The sequence below is a fragment of the Chiloscyllium plagiosum genome, unplaced genomic scaffold (assembly GCF_037043375.1).
Source record: "Chiloscyllium plagiosum isolate Xiang-an unplaced genomic scaffold, Cpla_swu_hap1 HiC_scaffold_51, whole genome shotgun sequence".
NCBI lineage: Eukaryota > Metazoa > Chordata > Chondrichthyes > Orectolobiformes > Hemiscylliidae > Chiloscyllium > Chiloscyllium plagiosum.
Window position 1 is genome coordinate 206,833 of NW_028270189.1, and position 25,308 is coordinate 232,140.

At 51.7% G+C, this 25,308-nt stretch overlaps 1 protein-coding gene across 1 annotated transcript in view; it reads left to right on the forward strand.

Moving 5' to 3' along the window:
- ikbkg (inhibitor of nuclear factor kappa B kinase regulatory subunit gamma) overlaps nt 1-25,308 on the forward strand; it is a 64,996-nt gene that overhangs the window by 13,335 nt on the left and 26,353 nt on the right. The window contains exons 3-7 of the mRNA XM_087985279.1: nt 1,126-1,239; nt 4,528-4,662; nt 7,942-7,997; nt 20,797-20,868; nt 21,817-21,970. Of these exons, the coding sequence (XP_087841405.1) occupies nt 1,126-1,239; nt 4,528-4,662; nt 7,942-7,997; nt 20,797-20,868; nt 21,817-21,970 (531 nt within the window). The remainder of the gene's footprint in view (nt 1-1,125; nt 1,240-4,527; nt 4,663-7,941; nt 7,998-20,796; nt 20,869-21,816; nt 21,971-25,308) is intronic.

Below are 25,308 nucleotides of genomic sequence, written 5' to 3' on the forward strand. Positions count from 1 at the left end.
AAGTTGATGAATTGCTCAACCTCCTCGCGGGAGCACGAGGTGGCGCCAATGCAGTCATCAATGTAGCGGAGGAAGAGGTGGGGAGTGGTGCCGGTGTAACTACGGAAGATCAACTGTTCTACAAAACCCACCACTTCCTCTGGCAGCTCGTTCCACACACGCACCACCCTCTGGGGGAAAACATTGCCAGTCAATTCACTTTCCCCCCTCTCACCTTAAACCTACCCCCCTCTAGTTCTGGGCTCCCCCACCCCAGGGGGGAAAGACCTTGTCTATTTACCCTATCCATGTCCCCCCCTCATGGTTTTATAAACCTCTAGTTCTGGGCTCCCCCACCCCAGGGGGAAAAGACCTTGTCTATTTACCCTATCCATGTCCCCCTCATGATATTGTAAACCTCTATAAGGTCACCCCTCAGCCTCCGACGCTCCAGGGAAAACAGCCCCAGCCTGTTCAGCCTCTCCCTGTAGCTCAATCCCTTTCCTGAACCCTTTCCCAACATCCTTCCTGTAGCGGGGAGACCAGAACCGAACGCAGTATTCCCAAAGCGGCCTCACCGATACAGCCGCAACATGACCTCCCAACTCCTGTACTCAATACTCTGGCCAATAAAGGAAAGCATACCAAACGCTGCCTTCACTATCCTATCTACCTGCAACTCCACTTTCAAGGAGCTATGAACCTGCACTCCAAGGTCTCTTTGTTCACCAACACTCCCCAGGACCTTACCATTAAGTCCTGCCCTGATTTTCCCTTTCCAAAACACAGCCCCTCACATTTATCGAAATTAACCTCCCCTTAAAAAGTGTATATCTCAAGGTCCTCTCTCTCTCTCTCTGTGATTGGCTACTCTGACTTTGCTGCCTTGTGGGTCAGAGGTCAGAGTGCACCACCCCCTTCCCCAACCGTCCAATTGGCTGTTTCGGCCTTTCAGTGAGGGTGTCCGCCTCGCCTATCCACCGCCTTCCCTGAGAAAGGGGCAATTCCAAGGCCGGAAGGGCTGATCGACCACGGTAGCCTTCGCCGGCCGACGGGGTTCGTGCCCACCGTCCTCCCGTACCAGCCCCCTCCCCAAATATGCCCAGAATGTTACAGACCCCCTCTTTGCTCTTTGTACCCACTCAGGGGCCCGGGCAGGAGAATGCCAGCGGGAGGAGTTCCCTCGAGTCTTGCGTCACCCTCACCGAGATGAGGAGCCTCCAGGATGGGCCTTCGGACGGTGTGACAGTTAGAGCCCAGGTGATCTGGCAGGATTTGGGCAGGGTGGTGGGGGTGGGGGTGGGGGTGGAGGTGCCTCAGAGATGATCCGGATGATTTCACCGTTCCAGAAGGACTCACTGACCGTTGGTGATGGAGAAACACCCTCACCGAAGTAACCAGCGCTCATATGCCACTACTGACAAATCCGAATGCCAGGAACAACATTGAGATACCCGAGAATGAGGCACCTTCAATTGCGTTCAGCAGGGGGCGCTAGAATGGCGGCATTTGCACCCCCCAGTCGCCAGGTTGGCAGCGGCACCAGCCATGCTGGGCACACATTGGGGAGGGGGGCGGTGGAATGGTGCATTTGCTTCCCGCTGGGGTTTGGAGGTGCGGGGTCCACCGTTTGCCCCGGGTTGCTTCCCCTGCAGTGATGGGGAGGGGGCCTGGTCGCCAGCTGATGCACAGCAAGATCCCATCTGCAACTGCAGTGCCTGCAAGCCACCTACACGTCGCAGGCCATTCAACCTACGAAGTCTACTACCCCGGTCAATCAGATCGCGGCTCATCTGAACAACTCCACTTACCTGCCATTCCCCCCTCGATTCCCCCTTCCTGATTAAACCCCTCGGCCTGGAATATAACCCCTCGATTCCCCCTTCCCGATTAAACCCCTCGGCCTGGAATATAACCCCTCGATTCCCCCTTCCTGATTAAACCCCTCGGCCTGGAATATAACCCCTCGATTCCCCCTTCCCGATTAAACCCCTCGGCCTGGAATATAACCCCTCGATTCCCCCTTCCTGATTAAACCCCTCGGCCTGGAAAATAACCCCTCGATTCCCCCTTCCTGATTAAACCCCTCGGACTGGAATATAGCCCCTCGATTCCCCCTTCCTGATTAAACCCCTCGGCCTGGAATATAACCCTTCGATTCCCCTTCCTGATTAAACCCCTCGGCCTGGAATATAACCCCTCGATTCCCCCTTCCTGATTAAACCCCTCGGCCTGGAATATAACCCCTCGATTCCCCCTTCCTGATTAAACCCCTCGGCCTGGAAAATAACCCCTCGATTCCCCCTTCCTGATTAAACCCCTCGGACTGGAATATAGCCCCTCGATTCCCCCTTCCTGATTAAACCCCTCGGCCTGGAATATAACCCTTCGATTCCCCTTCCTGATTAAACCCCTCGGCCTGGAATATAACCCCTCGATTCCCCCTTCCTGATTAAACCCCTCGGCCTGGAATATAACCCCTCGATTCCCCCTTCCTGATTAAACCCCTCAGCCTGGAATATAACTCCTCGATTCCCCTTCCTGATTAAACCCCTCGGCCTGGAATATAACCCCTCGATTCCCCCTTCCTGATTAAACCCCTCGGCCTGGAATATAACCCCTCGATTCCCCCTTCCTGATTAAACCCCTCGGACTGGAATATAACCCCTCGATTCCCCCTTCCTGATTAAACCCCTCGGCCTGGAATATAACCCCTCGATTCCCCCTTCCTGATTAAACCCCTCGGACTGGAATATAACCCCTCGATTCCCCTTCCTGATTAAACCCCTCGGCCTGGAATATAACCCCTCGATTCCCCCTTCCTGATTAAACCCCTCGGCCTGGAATATAACCCCTCGATTCCCCCTTCCTGATTAAACCCCTCGGCCTGGAATATAACCCCTCGATTCCCCCTTCCTGATTAAACCCCTCGGCCTGGAATATAACCCCTCGATTCCCCCTTCCTGATTAAACCCCTCGGCCTGGAATATAACCCCTCGATTCCCCCTTCCTGATTAAACCCCTCGGCCTGGAATATAACCCCTCAATTCCCCCTTCCTGATTAAACCACTCGTCCTGGAATATAACCCCTCACTCCCCCTTCCTGATTAAACCCCTCGGCCTGGAATATAACCCCTCGATTCCCCCTTCCTGATTAAACCCCTCGGCCTGGAATATAACCCCTCGATTCCCCCTTCCTGATTAAACCCCTCGGCCTGGAATATAACCCCTCGATTCCCCCTTCCTGATTAAACCCCTCGGACTGGAATATAACCCCTCGATTCCCCCTTCCTGATTAAACCCCTCGGCCTGGAATATAACCCCTCGATTCCCCCTTCCTGATTAAACCCCTCGGACTGGAATAGAACCCCTCGATTCCCCTTCCTGATTAAACCCCTCGGCCTGGAATATAACCCCTCGATTCCCCCTTCCTGATTAAACCCCTCGGCCTGGAATATAACCCCTCGATTCCCCCTTCCTGATTAAACCCCTCGGCCTGGAATATAACCCCTCGATTCCCCCTTCCTGATTAAACCCCTCGGCCTGGAATATAACCCCTCGATTCCCCCTTCCTGATTAAACCCCTCGGCCTGGAATATAACCCCTCAATTCCCCCTTCCTGATTAAACCACTCGTCCTGGAATATAACCCCTCACTCCCCCTTCCTGATTAAACCCCTCGGCCTGGAATATAACCCCTCGATTCCCCCTTCCTGATTAAACCCCTCGGCCTGGAATATAACCCCTCGATTCCCCCTTCCTGATTAAACCACTCGTCCTGGAATATAACCCCTCACTCCCCCTTCCTGATTAAACCCCTCGGCCTGGAATATAACCCCTCGATTCCCCTTCCTGAATAAACCCCTCGGCCTGGAATATAACCCCTCGATTCCCCTTCCCGATTAAACCCCTCGGCCTGGAATATAACCCCTCGATTCCCCCTTCCTGATTAAACCCCTCGGCCTGGAATATAACCCCTCGATTCCCCCTTCCTGATTAAACCCCTCGGCCTGGAATATAACCCCTCGATTCCCCCTTCCTGATTAAACCCCTCGGCCTGGAATATAACTCCTCGATTCCCCTTCCTGATTAAACCCCTCGGCCTGGAATATAACCCCTCGATTCCCCTTCCTGATTAAACCCCTAAGCCTGGAATATAACCCCTCGATTCCCCTTCCCGAATAAACCCCTCGGCCTGGAATATAACCCCTCGATTCCCCCTTCCTGATTAAACCCCTCAGCCTGGAATATAACCCCTCACTCCCCTTCCCGATTAAACCCCTCAGCCTGGAATATAACCCCTCACTCCCCTTCCCGATTAAACCCCTCGGCCTGGAATATAACCCCTCGATTCCCCTTCCTGATTAAACCCCTCGGCCTGGAATATAACCCCTCGATTCCCCCTTCCCGATTAAACCCCTCAGCCTCGAGTGACCCAGCCTGGATAACACTCCCAACCTCCACTGCTCAGAGGCAGCCTGGCTCACTAGGAATGCCCCTCCCTTGCCCCACCAGCCTGCCTGATTCTCACTCTCACTCCTTACATCAGGTCGAGGGGAATGAGTATGTCCATCTCCTCAAAGCGAGGAAGGAGGAATTGGAGGAAGACCTGAAGAAACTTCGGGAAGAGAATCAGGAATTACATCGCAAACTGGCAGTGGCAGGATCTCCAGTAGTTTTACAGGTGACCGATTACCCTCCCACAGCGCCCGCTCCCTCAGCACTGACCCTCACACAGCGCCCACTCCCTCAGCGCTGACCCTCCCTCAGCACCCACTCCCTCAGCACTGACCCTCCCACAGCGCCCGCTCCCTCAGCACTGACCCTCCCACAGCACCCGCTCCCTCAGCACTGACCCTCCCACAGCGCCCACTCCCTCAGCACTGACCCTCCCACAGCGCCCTCTCCCTCAGCACTGACCCTCCCACAGCACCCGCTCCCTCAGCACTGACCCTCCCACAGCGCCCACTCCCTCAGCACTGACCCTCCCACAGCGCCCTCTCCCTCAGCACTGACCCTCCCACAGCACCCACTCCCTCAGCACTGACCCTCCCACAGCACCCACTCCCTCAGTACTGACCCTCCCTCAGCACCCACTCCCTCAGCACTGACCCTCCCACAGCGCCCGCTCCCTCAGCACTGACCCTCCCACAGCGCCCGCTCCCTCAGCACTGACCCTCCCACAGCACCCGGTCCCACTGACCCTCCCACAGCACCCACTCCCTCAGCGCTGACCCTCCCACAGCACCCACTCCCTCAGCACTGACCCTCCCTCAGCACCCACTCCCTCAGCACTGACCCTCCCTCAGCACCCACTCCCTCAGCACTGACCCTCCCACAGCACCCACTCCCTCAGCACTGACCCTCCCACAGCACCTGCTCCCTCAGCACTGACCCTCCCACAGCATCCACTCCCTCAGACCTGCCCTCCCAGAGCACCCACTCCCTCAGCGCTGACCCACCCACAAAGCCCGCTCCCTCAGCACTGACCCTCCCACAGCGCCCACTCCCTCAGCACTGACCCTCCCACAGCGCCCACTCCCTCAGCACTGACCCTCAAACAGCACCCGCTCCCTCAGCACTGACCCTCCCACAGCCCCCACTCCCTCAGCACTGACACTCCCACAGCGCCCCCTCCCTCAGCACTGACCCTCCCACAGCGCCCACTCCCTCAGCACTGACCCTCCCTCAGCACCCACTCCCTCAGCACTGACCCTCCCACAGCGCCCACTCCCTCAGCACTGACCCTCCCACAGCCCCCGCTCCCTCAGCACTGACCCTCCCACAGCCCCCACTCCCTCAGCGCTGACCCTCCCACAGCAGCCACTCCCTCAGCACTGACCCTCCCACAGCACCCACTCCCTCAGCACTGACCCTACCACAGCACCCACTCCCTCAGCACTGACCCTCCCACAGCACCCACTCCCTCAGCACTGACCCTCCCACAGCACCCGCTCCCTCAGCACTGACCCTCCCACAGCACCCGCTCCTCAGCACTGACCCTCCCACAGCACCCGCTCCCTCAGCACTGACCCTCTCACAGCACCCACCCCCTCAGCACTGACCCTCCCACAGCCCCCGCTCCCTCAGCACTGACCCTCCCACAGCACCCACCCCCTCAGCACTGACCCTCCCACAGCAGCCACTCCCTCAGCACTGACCCTCCCACAGCCCCCGCTCCCTCAGCACTGACCCTCCCACAGCACCCGCTCCCTCAGCACTGACCCTCCCACAGCGCCCGCTCCCTCAGCACTGACCCTCCCACAGCGCCGGCTCCCTCAGCACTGACCCTCCCACAGCCCTGGCTCCCTCAGCACTGACCCTCCCACAGCACCCACTCCCTCAGCACTGACCCTCCAACAGTTCCCACTCCCTCAGCACTGACCCTCCCACAGCTCCCACTCCCTCAGCACTGACCCTCCCACAGCACCCGCTCCCTCAGCACTGACCCTCCCACAGCACCCACTCCCTCAGCGCTGACCCTCCCACAGCACCCACTCCCTCAGCACTGACCCTCCAACAGTTCCCACTCCCTCAGCACTGACCCTCCCACAGCACCCGCTCCCTCAGCACTGACCCTCCCACAGCACACACTCCCTCAGCACTGACCCTCCCACAGCGCCCACTCCCTCAGCACTGACCCTCCCACAGCACCCGCTCCCTCAGCACTGACCCTCCCACAGCGCCCACTCCCTCAGCGCTGACCCTCCCACAGCCCCCGCTCCCACAGCACTGACCCTCCCTCAGCCCCCACTCCCTCAGCACTGACCCTCCCACAGCACCCACTCCCTCAGCACTGACCCTCCCACAGCCCCCGCTCCCACAGCACTGACCCTCCCACAGCCCCCGCTCCCACAGCACTGACCCTCCCTCAGCCCCCACTCCCTCAGCACTGACCCTCCCACAGCCCCCACTCCCTCAGCACTGACCCTCCCACAGCACCCACTCCCTCAGCACTGACCCTCCCACAGCACCCGCTCCCTCAGCACTGACCCTCCAACAACACCCACTCCCTCAGCACTGACCCTCCCACAGCACCCGCTCCCTCAGCATTGACCCTCCAACAACACCCACTCCCTCAGCACTGACCCTCCCACAGCCCCCACTCCCTCAGCACTGACCCTCCCACAGCCCCCACTCCCTCAGCACTGACCCTCCCACAGCCCCCGCTCCCTCAGCACTGACCCTCCCACAGTCCCCGCTCCCTCAGCACTGACCCTCCCACAGCCCCCGCTCCCTCAGCCCTGACCCTCCCACAGCACCCACTCCCTCAGGACTGACCCTCCCACAGCACCCACTCCCTCAGGACTGACCCTCCCACAGCACCCACTCCCTCAGCATTGACCGTCCCACAGCCCCCACTCCCTCAGCACTGACCCTCCCACAGCTCCCACTCCCTCAGCACTGACCCTCCCACAGCCCCCACTCCCTCAGCACTGACCCTCCTACAGCGCCCACTCCCTCAGCGCTGACCCTCCCACAGCGCCCACTCCCTCAGCACTGACCCTCCCACAGCACCCACTCCCTCAGCACTGACCCTCCCACAGCACCCACTCCCTCAGCGCTGACCCTCCCACAGCACCCACTCCCTCAGCACTGACCCTCCCACAGCACCCACTCCCTCAGCACTGACCCTCCCACAGCACCCACTCCCTCAGCACTGACCCTCCCACAGCCCCCACTCCCTCAGCACTGACCCTCCCACAGCCCCCACTCCCTCAGCACTGACCCTCCCACAGCCCCCACTCCCTCAGCGCTGACCCTCCCTCAGCACTGACCCTCCCACAGTCCCCACTCTCTCAGCACTGACCCTCCCACAGCCCCCACTCCCTCAGCGCTGACCCTCCCACAGTGTCCGTGCCTTCCTGTGATTTTGTGCACTGTGTCTACATACTCCCCCCCGCCGACTGCATGCAGTTGGATCTCACCCTGTCACTGACACTCTCTCCCTGTCTGTCTCTAGGATGGAGCTGAAGAGACACAGAACATTCTGAGAGTGACAGGCAAACTCCCAGACAGGTATATGTTCCTCTGCCTGCCTCTCTCTCCATCTCTGTCGCTCTCTCTGTATCTCTATCTGTCTCTGTCTCCGTCTCTGACTCACTCTCCCTCTGTTTGTCGAAAACTAGGGGACAAGCACTGATGGTGAGGGTGGGGGGGAACGTTTGAAGGGGATGTCAGGGGTAAATGTTTTTCCACAGAGAGTGTTAGGAGCGTGGAAGGGCTGGGGGAGGTGTTGGAGGCTGATTCGATTGGCGGTGGGGTGGGGGCGGTGGTTTTAGGGGGCTTTTCGATCAACACATAGATATACAAGGAATGGAGGGATTTGGACCAAGGGCAGGCAGGAAGAGGTGTGTTTGATTTTACATGTTTGGTGTAACACCGCGGGCCAGAGGCCTTCCTCCTGTTCTATGCCTGACTCTGTCTCTCCCTCTGTCTCTCCATCTCTGTCTCTCTCTCTCTCCATCTCACTCTGTGTTTGTGTATGCCTCCCTCTCTCTCCCCCTCTGTGTCTCTCCCTCCCACTCTCTCTTCCTTACCCTCTGTGTCTCTCTCTCTGTCTCTATCTCTCTTCCTCCGTCTCTCGCTACCTCCCTCTCTCTCTTGCTTTCCCTCTCTGTCTCTCCTTCCCTCTCTCCATCCCATTCCCTCTCTGTCTCTCTCTTTCTCTCCCTGTCTCTTTATCACTATCTCCCTGTCTGTCTCTCTCTCTCTCTCTCTCTTTGTCTCTCTTCCCCTCCCTTTCCCTCTCTGTCTCTCTCTCTGTATCACTATCTCTGTGTCTGTGTGTGTGTCTCTTTCTCTCTATCACTACCTCTATATCTGTGTGTGTCTCTCTCTCTATCACTATCTCTGTGTCTGTCTCTCTCTCTGTATCACTATCTCTGTGTCTGTGTGTGTGTCTCTCTCTCTATCACTACCTCTATATCTGTGTGTGTGTCTCTCTCTCTCTCTCTATCACTATCTCTGTGTCTGTGTGTGTGTGTCTCTCTCTATCACTATCTCTGTGTCTATCTCTCTTTATCACTATCTCTATGTCTGTGTGTGTGTCTCTCTCTCTATCACTATCTGTGTCTTTGTCTCTCTCTCTCTGTCACTATCTCTGTGTCTGTGTGTGTGTCTCTCTCTCTGTCACTATCTCTGTGTCTGTCTCTCTCTATCACTATCTCTGTGTCTGTGTGTGTGTCTCTCTCTCTATCACTATCTCTGTGTCTATCTCTCTCTATCACTATCTCTGTATCTGTGTGTGTCTCTCTCACTATCACTATCTCAGTGTCTGTGTGTCTCTCTCTCTCTATCACTATCTCTGTGTCTGTCTCTCTCTATCACTATCTCTATGTCTGTGTGTGTGTCTCTCTCTCTATCACTATCTCTGTATCTATCTCTCTCTATCATTGTGTCTGTGTGTGTCTCTCTCTCTATCACTATGTCTGTGTCTGTGTCTCTCTCTCTATATATATCATTATCTCTGTGTCTGTGTGTGTGTCTCTCTCTATCACTATCTCTGTGTCTGTCTCTATCACTATCTCTGTATCTGTGTGTGTCTCTCTCACTATCAGTATCTCTGTGTCTGTGTGTCTCTCTCTCTATCAATTTCTCTGTGTCTGTGTGTGTCTCTCTCTATCACTATGTCTGTGTCTGTGTCTCTCTCTCATTATCTCTGTGTCTGTGTGTGTCTCTCTCTATCACTATGTCTGTGTCTGTGTCTCTCTCTCATTATCTCTGTGTCTGTGTGTGTCTTTCTCTATCACTATCTCTGTGACTGTGTGTGTCTTTCTATTACTATCTCTGTGTCTGTGTGTGTGTCTCTCTCTCTATCACTATGTCTGTGTGTGTGTCTCTCTCTCTATCACTAGGTCTGTGTGTGTGTCTCTCTCTCTCTATCACTATTCCTGAGTTGTGTCTCACTCTATCACTATCTCTGTGTCGGTGTGTGTCTCTCTCTATCACTATCTCTGTGTCTCTGTGTGTGTCTCTCCCTATCACTATCTCTGTGTCTCTCTATCACTATCTCTGTATCTGTGTGTGTGTCTCTCCCTCTATCACTACCTCTGTGTCTGTGTGTGTCTCTCTCTATCACTACCTCTGTGTCTGTGTGTGTCTCTCTCTATCACTATCTCTGTGTCTGTGTGTGTGTGTCTCTCTCTATCACTATCTGTGTGTCTGTCTCTCTCTATCACTATCTCTGTGTCTGTGTGTGTGTCTCTCTCTCTATCACTATCTGTGTGTCTGTCTCTCTCTATCACTATCTCTGTGTCTGTGTGTGTCTCTCTCTCTATCACTATCTCTGTGTCTGTCTCTCTCTATCACTATCTCTGTGTCTGTCTGTGTGTGTCTCTCTCTCTATCACTATCTCTGTGTCTATTTCTCTCTATCACTATCTCTGTGTCTGTGTGTGTCTCTCTCTATCACTACCTCTGTGTCTGTGTGTGTCTCTCTCTATCACTATCTCTGTGTCTGTGTGTGTGTGTCTCTCTCTATCACTATCTGTGTGTCTGTCTCTCTCTATCACTATCTCTGTGTCTGTGTGTGTGTCTCTCTCTCTATCACTATCTCTGTGTCTATTTCTCTCTATCATTATCTCTGTGACTGTGTGTGTCTTTCTATCACTATCTCTGTGTCTGTGTGTGTGTCTCTCTCTCTATCACTATCTCTGTGTCTGTCTCTCTCTATCACTATCTCTGTATCTGTGTGTGTCTCTCACTATCACTATCTCTGTGTCTGTGTGTCTCTCTCTCTCTATCACTATCTCTGTGTCTGTCTCTATCACTATCTCTGTGTCTGTGTGTGCATCTCTCTCTCTCTATCACTATCTCTATGTCTGTCTCTCTATCACTATCTCTGTATCTGTGTGTGTCTCTCTCACTTTCACTATCTCAGTGTCTGTGTGTCTCTCTCTCTATCACTATCTCTGTGTCTGTCTCTCTATCACTATCTCTGTGTCTGTGTGTGTGTCTCTCTCTATCACTATCTCTGTATCTATCTCTCTCTATCATTATCTCTGTGTCTGTGTGTGTGTCTCTCTCTCTATCACTATCTCTGTGTCTGTCTCTCTCTATCACTATCTCTGTATCTGTGTGTGTCTCTCACTATCACTATCTCTGTGTCTGTGTGTCTCTCTCTCTCTATCACTATCTCTGTGTCTGTCTCTATCACTATCTCTGTGTCTGTGTGTGCGTCTCTCTCTCTCTATCACTATCTCTTTGTCTGTCTCTCTATCACTATCTCTGTATCTGTGTGTGTCTCTCTCACTATCACTATCTCAGTGTCTGTGTGTCTCTCTCTCTATCACTATCTCTGTGTCTGTCTCTCTATCATTATCTCTGTGTCTGTGTGTGTGTCTCTCTCTATCACTATCTCTGTGTCTGTCTCTCTCTCTCTCTCTGTGTCATGATCTCTGTGACTGTGTGTGTGTCTCTCTCTCTCTCTATCACTATCTCTGTGTCTGTCTCTCTCTATCACTATCTCTGTGTCTATCTCTCTCTATCACTATCTCTGTGCCTGTGTGTGCGTCTCTCTCTCTCTCTCTATCACTATCTGTGTCTGTCTCTCTATCACGATCTCTGTCTGTGTGTCTCTCTCTCTCTATCACTATGTCTGTGTCTGTCTGTGTCTCTCACACTCTATCACTATCTCTGTGTCTGTGTGTGTCTCTATCACTATCTCTTTGTCTCTGCGTGTCTCTCTCTCTCTCTATCACTATCTCTGTGTCTCTGCGTGTCTCTCTCTATCACTATCTCTGTGTCTGTCTGTGTCTCTCACACTCTATCACTATCTCTGTGTCTGTGTGTGTCTCTATCACTATCTCTGTGTCTCTGTGTGTCTCTCTCTCTCTATCACTATCTCTGTGTCTCTGCGTGTCTCTCTCTCTCTATCACTATCTCTGTGTCTGTGTGTGTCTCTCTCTATTACTATCTCTTTGTCTGTGTGTGTCTCTCTCTCTATCACTATCTCTGTGCCTGTGTGTGTCTCTCTATCACTATCTCTGTGTCTCTGCGTGTCTCTCTCTCTCTATCACTATCTCTGTGTCTGTGTGTGTCTCTCTCTATTACTATCTCTTTGTCTGTGTGTGTCTCTCTCTCTCTATCACTATCTCTGTGTCTGTGTGTGTCTCTCTCTCTCTATCACTATCTCTGTGTCTCTGCGTGTCTCTCTCTATCACTATCTCTGTGTCTGTCTGTGTCTCTCACACTCTATCACTATCTCTGTGTCTCTGTGTGTCTCTCTCTATCACTATCTCTGTGTCTCTGCGTGTCTCTCTCTCTCTCTCTATCACTATCTCTGTGTCTGTGTGTGTCTCTCTCTATTACTATCTCTTTGTCTGTGTGTGTCTCTCTCTCTATCACTATCTCTGTGCCTGTGTGTGTCTCTCTCTATCACTATCTCTGTGTCTCTGCGTGTCTCTCTCTCTCTCTATCACTATCTCTGTGTCTGTGTGTGTCTCTCTCTATTACTATCTCTTTGTCTGTGTGTGTCTCTCTCTCTATCACTATCTCTGTGTCTGTGTGTGTCTCTCTCTCTCTATCACTATCTCTGTGTCTGTGTGTGTGTCTCTCTCTATCACTATCTCTGTATCTGTGTGTGTGTCTCTCTCTCTATCACTATCTGTGTGTGTGTGTGTCTCTATCACTATCTCTGTGTGTGTGTGTGTCTCTCTCTATCACTATCTCTGTGTCTGTGTTTGTGTGTGTGTCTCTCTCTATCACTATCTCTGTGTCGGTGCATGTGTGTCTCTCTCTATCACTATCTCTGTATCGGTGCATGTGTGTCTCTCTCTATCACGATCTCTGTGTCTGTGTGTGTCTCTATCACTATCTCTGTGTCTGTGTCTGTCTCTCTCTATCACTATCTGTGTGTATGTCTCTCTCTATCACTATCTCTGTGTCTGTGTGTCTCTCTCTATCACTATCTCTGTGTCTGTGTGTGTTTTTCTCTCTATCACTATCTGTGTCTGTGTGTGTGTCTCTCTATCACTATCTCTGTGTCTGTGTCTCTCTCTCTCTCTCTCTCTCTCTCTGTGTGTTTGTCTCTCTATCACTATCTCTGTGTCTGTGTGTGTTTCTCTCTCTATCACTATCTCTGTGTGTGTCTCTCTCTCTCTATCACTATCTGTGTCTGTGTGTGTGTATCTCTATCACTATCTCTGTGTCTGTGTGTGTCTCTCTCTATCACTATCTGTGTGTGTCTCTCTCTCTATCACTATCTCTGTGTCTGTGTGTGTGTGTCTCTCTCTATCACTATCTGTGTCTGTGTGTCTCTCTCTCTATCACTATGTGTGTGTGTGTGTCTCTCTCTCTATCACTATCTCTGTGTCTGTGTGTGTGTGTCTCTCTCTATCACTATCTGTGTCTGTGTGTGTCTCTCTCTATCACTATCTCTGTGTCTTTGTGTGTGTCTCTCTCTATCTCTATCTCTGTGTGTGTCTCTCTCTCTATCACTATCTCTGTGTCTCTCTGTGTCTCTCTCTATCACTATCTCTGTGTCTGTCTGTGTCTCTCTCTATCACAATCTCTGTGTCTGTCTGTGTTTCTCCATCACTATCTCTGTGTCTCTGCGTGTCTCTCTCTATCTCTGTATCTGTGTGTGTCTCTCTCTATCACTAGCTCTGTGTGTGTCTCTCTCTATCACTAGCTCTGTGTCTGTGTCTCTATCACTATCTGTGTGTGTCTCTCTCTATCACTATATCTGTGTGTGTGTCTCTATCTCTATCACTATCTCTGTGTCTGTGTGTGTCTCTCTATCACTATCTCTGTGTCTGCGTATGTCTCTCTCCATCACTATCTGTGTCTCTGTGTCTCTGTGTCTCTCTCTCTCTCTCTATCACTATCTCTGTGTGTGTCTCTATCTCTATCACTATGTCTGTATGTGTCTCTATCTCTATCACTATCTCTGTGTCTGCGTGTGTCTCTCTCTATCACTATCTCTGTGTGTGTCTCTCCATCACTATCTGTGTGTGTGTGTGTCTCTCTCTATCACTATCTGTGTCTGTGTGTGTCTCTCTCTATCACTATCTCTGTGTGTGTGTCTCTATCTCTATCACTATCTGTGTGTGTCTCTCTCTCTCTATCACTATCTCTGTGTGTGTCTCTATCTCTATCTCTGTGTCTGTGTGTGTCTCTCTCTATCACTATCTGTGTGTCTGTCTCTCTCTATCACTATCTCTGTGCCTGTGTGTGTGTCTCTCTATCACTATCTGTGTGTCTGTCTCTCTCTATCACTATCTCTGTGTCTGTGTGTGTCTCTCTCTCTATCACTATCTCTGTGTCTGTCTCTCTCTATCACTATCTCTGTGTCTGTCTGTGTGTGTCTCTCTCTCTATCACTATCTCTGTGTCTATTTCTCTCTATCACTATCTCTGTGTCTGTGTATGTCTCTCTCTCTATCACTATCTCTGTGTCTATTTCTCTCTATCATTATCTCTGTGACTGTGTGTGTCTTTCTATCACTATCTCTGTGTCTGTGTGTGTGTCTCTCTCTCTATCACTATCTCTGTGTCTGTCTCTCTCTATCACTATCTCTGTATCTGTGTGTGTCTCTCACTATCACTATCTCTGTGTCTGTGTGTCTCTCTCTCTCTATCACTATCTCTGTGTCTGTCTCTATCACTATCTCTGTGTCTGTGTGTGCATCTCTCTCTCTCTATCACTATCTCTATGTCTGTCTCTCTATCACTATCTCTGTATCTGTGTGTGTCTCTCTCACTTTCACTATCTCAGTGTCTGTGTGTCTCTCTCTCTATCACTATCTCTGTGTCTGTCTCTCTATCACTATCTCTGTGTCTGTGTGTGTGTCTCTCTCTATCACTATCTCTGTATCTATCTCTCTCTATCATTATCTCTGTGTCTGTGTGTGTGTCTCTCTCTCTATCACTATCTCTGTGTCTGTCTCTCTCTATCACTATCTCTGTATCTGTGTGTGTCTCTCACTATCACTATCTCTGTGTCTGTGTGTCTCTCTCTCTCTATCACTATCTCTGTGTCTGTCTCTATCACTATCTCTGTGTCTGTGTGTGCGTCTCTCTCTCTCTCTATCACTATCTCTGTGTCTGTCTCTCTATCACTATCTCTGTATCTGTGTGTGTCTCTCTCACTATCACTATCTCAGTGTCTGTGTGTCTCTCTCTCTATCACTATCTCTGTGTCTGTCTCTCTATCATTATCTCTGTGTCTGTGTGTGTGTCTCTCTCTATCACTATCTCTGTGTCTGTCTCTCTCTCTCTCTCTGTGTCATGATCTCTGTGACTGTGTGTGTGTCTCTCTCTCTCTATCACTATCTCTGTGTCTGTCTCTCTCTATCACTATCTCTGTGTCTATCTCTCTCTATCACTATCTCTGTGCCTGTGTGTGCGTCTCTCTCTCTCTCTCTATCACTATCCGTGTCTGTCTCTCTATCACGATCTCTGTCTGTGTGTCTCTCTCTCTATCACTATGTCTGTGTCTGTCTGTGTCTCTCACACTCTATCACTATCTGTGTCTGTGTGTCTCTATCACTATCTCTTTGTCTCTGCGTGTCTCTCTCTCTCTCTATCACTATCTCTGTGTCTCTGCGTGTCTCTCTCTATCACTATCTCTGTGTCTGTCTGTGTCTCTCACACTCTATCACTATCTCTGTGTCTGTGTGTGTCTCTATCACTATCTCTGTGTCTCTGTGTGTCTCTCTCTATCACTATCTCTGTGTCTCTGCGTGTCTCTCTCTCTCTATCACTATCTCTGTGTCTGTATGTGTCTCTCTCTATTACTATCTCTTTGTCTGTGTGTGTCTCTCTCTCTATCACTATCTCTGTGCCTGTGTGTGTCTCTCTCTATCACTATCTCTGTGTCTCTGCGTGTCTCTCTCTCTCTCTATCACTATCTCTGTGTCTGTGTGTGTCTCTCTCTATTACTATCTCTTTGTCTGTGTGTGTCTCTCTCTCTATCACTATCTCTGTGTCTGTGTGTGTCTCTCTCTCTCTATCACTATCTCTGTGTCTGTGTGTGTGTCTCTCTCTATCACTATCTCTGTATCTGTGTGTGTGTGTCTCTCTCTATCACTATCTGTGTGTGTGTGTGTCTCTATCACTATCTCTGTGTGTGTGTGTGTCTCTCTCTATCACTATCTCTGTGTCTGTGTTTGTGTGTGTGTCTCTCTCTATCACTATCTCTGTGTCGGTGCATGTGTGTCTCTCTCTATCACTATCTCTGTATCGGTGCATGTGTGTCTCTCTCTATCACGATCTCTGTGTCTGTGTGTGTCTCTATCACTATCTCTGTGTCTGTCTCTCTCTATCACTATCTGTGTGTATGTCTCTCTCTATCACTATCTCTGTGTCTGTGTGTCTCTCTCTATCACTATCTCTGTGTCTGTGTGTGTGTCTCTCTATCACTATCTCTGTGTCTGTGTGTCTCTCTCTCTCTCTCTCTCTCTCTGTGTGTTTGTCTCTCTATCACTATCTCTGTGTCTGTGTGTGTTTCTCTCTCTATCACTATCTCTGTGTGTGTCTCTCTCTCTCTATCACTATCTGTGTCTGTGTGTGTGTATCTCTATCACTATCTCTGTGTCTGTGTGTGTCTCTCTCTATCACTATCTGTGTGTGTCTCTCTCTCTATCACTATCTCTGTGTCTGTGTGTGTGTGTCTCTCTCTATCACTATCTGTGTCTGTGTGTCTCTCTCTCTATCACTATGTGTGTGTGTGTGTCTCTCTCTCTATCACTATCTCTGTGTCTGTGTGTGTGTGTCTCTCTCTATCACTATCTGTGTCTGTGTGTGTCTCTCTCTATCACTATCTCTGTGTCTTTGTGTGTGTCTCTTTCTCTCACTATCTCTGTGTGTGTCTCTCTCTCTATCACTATCTCTGTGTCTCTCTGTGTCTCTCTCTATCACTATCTCTGTGTCTGTCTGTGTCTCTCTCTATCACAATCTCTGTGTCTGTCTGTGTTTCTCCATCACTATCTCTGTGTCTCTGCGTGTCTCTCTCTATCTCTGTATCTGTGTGTGTCTCTCTCTATCACTAGCTCTGTGTGTGTCTCTCTCTATCACTAGCTCTGTGTCTGTGTCTCTATCACTATCTGTGTGTGTCTCTCTCTATCACTATATCTGTGTGTGTGTCTCTATCTCTATCACTATCTCTGTGTCTGTGTGTGTCTCTCTATCACTATCTCTGTGTCTGCGTATGTCTCTCTCTATCACTATCTGTGTCTCTGTCTCTCTCTCTCTCTCTATCACTATCTCTGTGTGTGTCTCTATCTCTATCACTATGTCTGTATGTGTCTCTATCTCTATCACTATCTCTGTGTCTGCGTGTGTCTCTCTCTATCACTATCTCTGTGTGTGTCTCTCCATCACTATCTGTGTGTGTGTGTGTCTCTCTCTATCACTATCTGTGTCTGTGTGTGTCTCTCTCTATCACTATCTCTGTGTGTGTGTGTCTCTATCTCTATCACTATCTGTGTGTGTCTCTCTCTATCACTATCTCTGTGTGTGTCTCTATCTCTATCTCTGTGTCTGTGTGTGTCTCTCTCTCTCTATCACTATCTCTGTGTCTGTGTGTGTCTCTCTCTCTATCACTATCTGTGTGTGTGTGTGTGTCTCTCTCTCTATCACTATCTCTGTGTGTGTGTCTCTCTCTCTATCACTATCTCTGTGTGTGTGTGTCTCTCTATCACTGTCTCTGTGTGTGTCTCTCTATCACTATCTCTGTGTGTGTGTGTCTCTCTCTCTCTATCACTATCTATGTGTGTGTCTCTCTCTATCACTATCTCTGTGTCTGTGTGTGTGTCTCTCTCTCTATCACTATCTCTGTGTCTGTGTGTGTCTCTCTCTCTATCACTATCTGTATGTGTGTGTGTGTCTCTCTCTCTATCACTATCTCTGTGTGTGTGTGTCTCTCTATCACTGTCTCTGTGTGTGTCTCTCTATCACTATCTCTGTGTGTGTGTGTCTCTCTCTCTCTATCACTATCTGTGTGTGTGTGTGTCTCTCTCTCTCTATCACTATCTGTGTGTGTGTGTGTCTCTCTCTCTATCACTATCTCTGTGTGTGTGTGTCTCTCTATCACTGTCTCTGTGTGTGTCTCTCTATCACTATCTCTGTGTGTGTGTGTCTCTCTCTCTCTATCACTAGCTGTGTGTGTGTGTGTCTCTCTCTCTATCACTATCTCTGTGTGTGTGTGTCTCTCTCAATCACTGTCTCTGTGTCTGTGTGTCTCCCTCTCTCTCTATCACTATCTCTGTGTGTGTCTCTCTCTCTCTATCTATGTGTGTGTCTCTCTCTCTATCACTATCTCTGTGTGTGTGTGTCTCTCTATCACTGTCTCTGTGTGTGTCTCTCTATCACTATCTCTGTGTGTGTCTCTCTCTATCACTATCTCTGTGTCTGTGTGTGTCTCTCTCTCTCTATCACTAGCTGTGTGTGTGTGTGTCTCTCTCTCTATCACTATCTCTGTGTGTGTGTGTCTCTCTCAATCACTGTCTCTGTGTCTGTGTGTCTCCCTCTCTCTCTATCACTATCTCTGTGTGTGTCTCTCTCTCTCTATCACTATCTATGTGTGTGTCTCTCTCTCTATCACTATCTCTGTGTGTGTGTGTCTCTCTATCACTGTCTCTGTGTGTGTCTCTCTATCACTATCTCTGTGTGTGTCTCTCTCTATCACTATCTCTGTGTCTGTGTGTGTCTCTCTCTCTCTATCACTAGCTGTGTGTGTGTGTGTCTCTCTCTCTATCACTATCTCTGTGTGTGTGTGTCTCTCTCTATCACTGTCTCTGTGTGTGTGTGTCTCCCTCTCTCTCTATCACTATCTCTGTGTGTGTCTCTCTCTCTCTCTATCACTATCTCTGTATCTGTGTGTGTGTCTCTCTCTCTCTATCACTATCTGTGTGTGTGTGTGTCTCTCTCTATCACTGTCTCTGTGTCTGTGTGTGTCTCCCTCTCTCTCTATCACTATCTCTGTGTGTGTCTCTCTCTCTCTCTCTATCACTATCTATGTGTGTGTCTCTCTCTCTATCACTATCTCTGTGTCTGTGTGTGTGTGTCTCTCTCTCTATCACTAGCTGTGTGTGTGTGTGTCTCTCTCTCTATCACTATCTCTGTGTGTGTGTGTCTCTCTCTATCACTGTCTCTGTGTCTGTGTGTGTCTCCCTCTCTCTCTATCACTATCTCTGTGTGTGTCTCTCTCTCTCTCTATCACTATCTCTGTATCTGTGTGTGTCTCTCTCTCTCTCTATCACTATCTCTGTGTCTGTGTGTCTCTCTCTGTCAATATCTCTGTGTGTTTGTGTGTGTCTCTCTCTCCCTCCCTCCCTCTCTGTACCATGGTGGAACATCTCTGGTCTCTGAGTTACTGTTGACGTGACGTTGAGTGAGTGACCCTGTGTCCTTACTCGGCCTGGCAGTGCCCAAGTCCTAGCCCTGTCCTGCAGGGTAACCTGCCTGATCATACAGCCCCATGCCTGCTCATTGTGTGTCCAGCCTGTACCATTCTCCGGGTTGAGGGGTCTCTGATGGGAACTTGCAGGGTCTACTGCTCCATCATCCTTCCCGGGGGTAAGAGGTGGGGGGGTTTGGAAGGTGCTGTTGGAGGAGCCTCGGTGAGTCTTGGAGACGGTACACACAGCTGTCCCTCTGCGTCAGGGCTGGAGCTCAGCCGGGCATTCCTAATGAGCCCAGCTACCTCGGGTTTGCGGGGGGGAGGGAGTGTTGGAGCTCAGCCAAGCATTCCTAATGAGCCCAGCTACTTCGGGGGAGTGGGAGGGAGGGAGTGTTGGAGCTCAGCCGGGCATTCCTAATGTGCCCAGCTACCTTGGGAGATGGGAGGGAGGGCGTGTTGGAGCTCAGCCGGGCATTCCTAATGATCCCAGCTACCCTGGGGGAGGTGGAGGGAGGGAGCGTTGATGGTGAGGAATCGGTATGTCAAGCAGACTGGTGGGAGGGGGGGCTGCTTTGTCCGTGGACAGTGTCGAGTTTCCCGAGACTCAGGAGGGGAGTTACTCGCTGCAGGATTCCCAGCCTCTGACCCGATGGGGGGAGAGTCAGGAGGGGAGTTACTCGCTGCAGGATTCCCAGCCTCTGACCTGCTCCTGGAGCCGCTGGATTGATATGGGGCTGGGTCCGGTTCAGTTTCTGGTCAACGGTAACCCCCAGGATGTTGATAGTGGGGGAGGGGGGATTCTGTGATGGTAACGCCATTGAACGTCAAGGGGGCGATGGTTAGATCCTCTCTTGTTGGAGACGGTAACCCCAGGATGTTGATAGTGGGGGGAGGGGGATTCAGTGACGGTAACGCCATTGAACATCAAGGGGGCGATGGTTAGATTCTCTCCTGTTGGAGACAGTAACCCCCAGGATGGATGCCGCAGGAGATGACATCACTCCTGGTTGGCAAGCGGCCTTCTGATGCACCTGTTGCAAATGGGCCAGTGAGCGATGAGCGACAGTTAACTGCCAAGCTCCTGTTTACGTTTTAACCCCGGGAAGGGTAGGAAGGCAGATCGAGGAAAGCCTGAGGCCTGGGCCAGCAGAGGGCGGTCAATGGGGTCAAGAGAGGGGCAGTGTGTGGGGGCACGCGTGTATTCCTCTCCTCTGCCATGCGCTCGGTTGCAAATCTGCGTAACCTCCTGCAGTCCGGAGGTTTCCGTTGGATCGAGTCACCAACCCGTCCCCTCTGGCGCGGCAGCCATCTTGCTTCTGCCCTCCACCATGAAATGGCACTCTTGCGAAGGGTCCTGATGGCTGGAAGTGGAATGTCTCCTGCCTAAATCTCTTCCGTTCTGCTCCCTCACCCACCCCACACCCCCCCCCATTCCCCCCTCACCCTCCCCACATCCAATCCCCGCCTCCCCACAGCTTCAGTCCGAGCGCGATGACCTCTCAGAGCCCCCAACACGGTGTCGGCCAATCGAATGTCACGGAGAACGAGTAAGTGGCAAATTGGGGGGAAGACTGTGTGGGGTGTGGGGTGTGGGGGGGTGGGGAGTTGGAATGTGAGAGAGGTAAAGGCATCCAACACCCCCACCCCATCCCTCCCCTCCCCCCAACAAGCCCAGCCCCCGCTGTGGGCTTGCAATCCCCATTGGGCTGTTCGGTAACTAGAGGCTTCGACTTCCTCTGATACTCTGTCCGGACGTATCGATTCGCAAGGGGAGGGGTTGGGGAGAGATTGCTCAGCAAAGCTGGATGGAGGTGGGGGAGGGCGTTCTGTTTTCTTACCCTGACCAATGCTGCCCAGCCCCCTCCCCCACCGCACAGTCAGATACAACAGAACAAAAAAATGCCCCTCTCCATGTGTCCCCTCCTCCAGCCCCCTACACCCCCTCCCTATCTCCATCCCTTCCTCCAGCCCCCTACACCCCCTCCCTATCTCCGTCCCCTCCTCCAGCCCCTACACCCCCTCCCTATCCCCGTCCCCTCCTCCAGCCCCTACACCCCCTCCCTATCCCCGTCCCCTCCTCCAGCCCCTACACCCCCTCCCTATCCCCGTCCCCTCCTCCAATCCCTACACCCCCTCCCTATCCCCGTCCCCTCCTCCAGCCCCCTACACCCCCTCCCTATCCCCGTCCCCTCCTCCAGCCCTTACACCCCCTCCCTATCCCCGTCCCCTCCTCCAGCCCCTACACTCCCTCCCTATCCCCATCCCCTCCTCCAGCCCCCTACACCCCCGCCCTATCCCCGTCCCCTCCTCCAGCCCCCTACACCCCCTCCCTATCTCCGTCCCCTCCTCCAACCCCTACACCCCCTCCCTATCCCCGTCCCCTCCTCCAGCCCCCTATACCCCCTCCCTATCCCCGTCCCCTCCTCCAGCCCCTACACCCCCTCCTTAACCCTGTCACCTCCCTATCTGAGTGATGGTGTGTATTTTCCATGTAGGACATCAGAGCTCCAACAGCGCCTCACACTGGTGCAGATGCGGATTGCACACTTTGAAAAGCAGGAGCAAATGTTTAAACAGCAAGAGGCAGAACTCCAGGAGCAGAAAGAGGCGACAGAGCAGAAAATGCAGGGACTGAGCAAACAGCTGGAGGTGGGTCCACACACATGGGGGGGGGGGGAGTTATATCAGGGTGTTACAGTGAGGGGTGTGGGGTATATCAGTGTGTTACAGTGAGGGGTGTGGGGTATATCAGGGTGTTACAGTGAGGGGTGTGGGGTATATCAGGGTGTTACAGTGAGGGGTGTGGGGTACATCAGGGTGTTACAGTGAGGGGTGTGGGGTATATCAGGGTGTTACAGTGAGGGGTGTGGGGTACATCAGGGTGTTACAGTGAGGGGTGTGGGGTATATCAGTGTGTTACAGTGAGGGGTGTGGGGTATATCAGGGTGTTACAGTGAGGGGTGTGGGATATATCAGTGTGTTACAGTGAGGGGTGTGGGGTATATCAGCGTGTTACAGTGAGCGGGGTGGGATATATCAGGGTGTTACAGTGAGGGGTGTGGGGTATATCAGGGTGTTACAGTGAGGGGTGTGGGGTATATCAGGGTGTTACAGTGAGGGGTGTGGGGTACATCAGGGTGTTACAGTGAGGGGTGTGGGGTATATCAGGGTGTTACAGTGAGGGGTGTGGGGTACATCAGGGTGTTACAGTGAGGGGTGTGGGGTATATCAGTGTGTTACAGTGAGGGGTGTGGGGTATATCAGGGTGTTACAGTGAGGGGTGTGGGATATATCAGTGTGTTACAGTGAGGGGTGTGGGGTATATCAGCGTGTTACAGTGAGCGGGGTGGGATATATCAGGGTGTTACAGTGAGGGGTGTGGGGTATATCAGGGTGTTACAGTGAGGGGTGTTGGGTACATCAGTGTGTTACAGCGAGGGGTGTGGGGTATATCAGCGTGTTACAGTGAGGGGTGTGGGATATATCAGTGTGTTACAGTGAGGGGTGTGGCGTACATCAGGGTGATACAGTAAGGGGTGTGGGGTATATCAGTGTGTTACAGTGAGGGGTGTGGGGTATATCGGTGTGTTACAGTGAGGGGTGTGGGGTATATCGGTGTGTTACAGTGAGGGGGGTGGGATATATCAGTGTGTTACAGTGAGGGGTGCGGTGTATATCAGTGTGTTACAGTGAGGGGTGCGGTGTATATCAGTGTGTTACAGTGAGGGGTGTGGGGTATATCAGTGTGTTACAGTGAGGGGTGTTGGGTATATCAGTGTGTTACAGTGAGGGGTGTGGGGTATATCAGTGTCTTACAGTGAGGGGTGTGGGGTATATCAGTGTGTTACAGTGAGGGGTGTGGGGTGTATCAGTGTGTTACAGTGAGGGGTGTGGGGTATATCAGTGTGTTACAGTGAGGGGTGTTGGGTGTATCAGTGTGTTACAGTGAGGGGTGTGGGGTATATCAGGGTGTTACAGTGAGGGGTGTGGGGTATATCAGTGTGTTACAGTGAGGGGTGTGGGGTATATCAGTGTGTTACAGTGAGGGGTGTGGGGTATATCAGTGTGTTACAGTGAGGGGTGTGGGGTATATCAGGGTGTTACAGTGAGGGGTGTGGGATATATCAGTGTGTTACAGTGAGGGGTGTGGGGTATATCAGCGTGTTACAGTGAGCGGGGTGGGATATATCAGTGTGTTACAGTGAGGGGTGTGGGGTATATCAGGGTGTTACAGTGAGGGGTGTTGGGTACATCAGGGTGTTACAGTGAGGGGTGTGGAGTACATCAGGGTGATACAGTGAGGGGTGTGGGGTATATCAGTGTGTTACAGTGAGGGGTGTGGGGTATATCACTGTGTTACAGTGAGGGGTGTGGGGTATATCAGTGTGTTACAGTGAGGGGTGTGGGGTATATCAGTGTGTTACAGTGAGGGGTGTGGGGTATATCAGTGTCTTACAGTGAGGGGTGTGGGGTATATCAGTGTGTTACAGTGAGGGGTGTGGGGTGTATCAGTGTGTTACAGTGAGGGGAGTGGGGTATATCAGGGTGTTACAGTGAGGGGTGTTGGGTATATCAGGGTGTTACAGTGAGGGGTGTGGGGTATATCAGTGTGTTACAGTGAGGGGTGTGGGGTATATCGGTGTGTTACAGTGAGGGGTGTGGGGTATATCAGTGTGTTACAGTGAGGGGTGTGGGGTGTATCAGTGTGTTACAGTGAGGGGTGTGGGGTATATCGGTGTGTTACAGTGAGGGGTGTGGGGTATATCAGGGTGTTACAGTGAGGGGTGTGGGGTATATCAGTGTGTTACAGTGAGGGGTGTGGGGTATATCAGGGTGTTACAGTGAGGGGTGTATCAGTGTGTTACAGTGAGGGGTGTGGGGTATATCAGGGTGTTACAGTGAGGGGTGTGGGGTATATCAGTGTGTTACAGTGAGGGGTGTGGGATATATCAGTGTGTTACAGGGAGGGGTGCGGGGTATATCAGGGTGTTACAGTGAGGGGTGTGGGATATATCAGTGTGTTACAGTGAGGGGTGTGGGGTATATCAGGGTGTTACAGTGAGGGGTGTGGGATATATCAGGGTGTTACAGTGAGGGGTGTGGGGTATAACAGTGTGTTACAGTGAGGGGTGTGGGATATATCAGTGTGTTACAGTGAGGGGTGTGGGGTATATCAGTGTGTTACAGTGAGGGGTGTGGGATATATCAGTGTGTTACAGTGAGGGGTGTGGGGTATATCAGTGTGTTACAGTGAGGGGTGTGGGGTATATCAGGGTGTTACAGTGAGGGGTGTGGGGTATATCAGGGTGTTACAGTGAGGGGTGTGGGGTATATCAGTGTGTTACAGTGAGGGGTATGGGGTATATCAGTGTGTTACAGTGAGGGGTGTGGGGTATATCAGGGTGTTACAGTGAGGGGTGTGGGGTATATCAGGGTGTTACAGTGAGGGGTGTGGGGTATATCAGTGTGTTACAGTGAGGGGTGCGGTGTATATCAGTGTGTTACAGTGAGGGGTGCGGTGTATATCAGTGTGTTACAGTGAGGGGTGTTGGGTATATCATGGTGTTACAGTGAGGGGTGTGGGGTGTATCAGAGTGTTACAGTGAGGGGTGAGGTGTATATCAGGGTGTTACAGTGAGGGGTGTGGGGTATATCAGTGTGTTACAGGGAGGGGTGCGGGGTATATCAGTGTGTTACTGTGAGGGGTGTGGGGTATATCAGTGTGTTACAGTGAGGGGTGCGGGGTATATCAGTGTGTTACAGTGAGGGGTGTGGGGTATATCAGGGTGTTACAGTGAGGGGTGTGGGGTATATCAGTGTGTTACAGTGAGGGGTGTGGGGTATATCAGTGTGTTACAGTGAGGGGTGTGGGGTATATCAGGGTGTAACAGTGAGGGGTGCGGGGTATATCAGTGTGTTACAGTGAGGGGTGCGGGGTATATCAGTGTCTTACAGTGAGAGGTGTGGGGTATATCAGTGTGTTACAG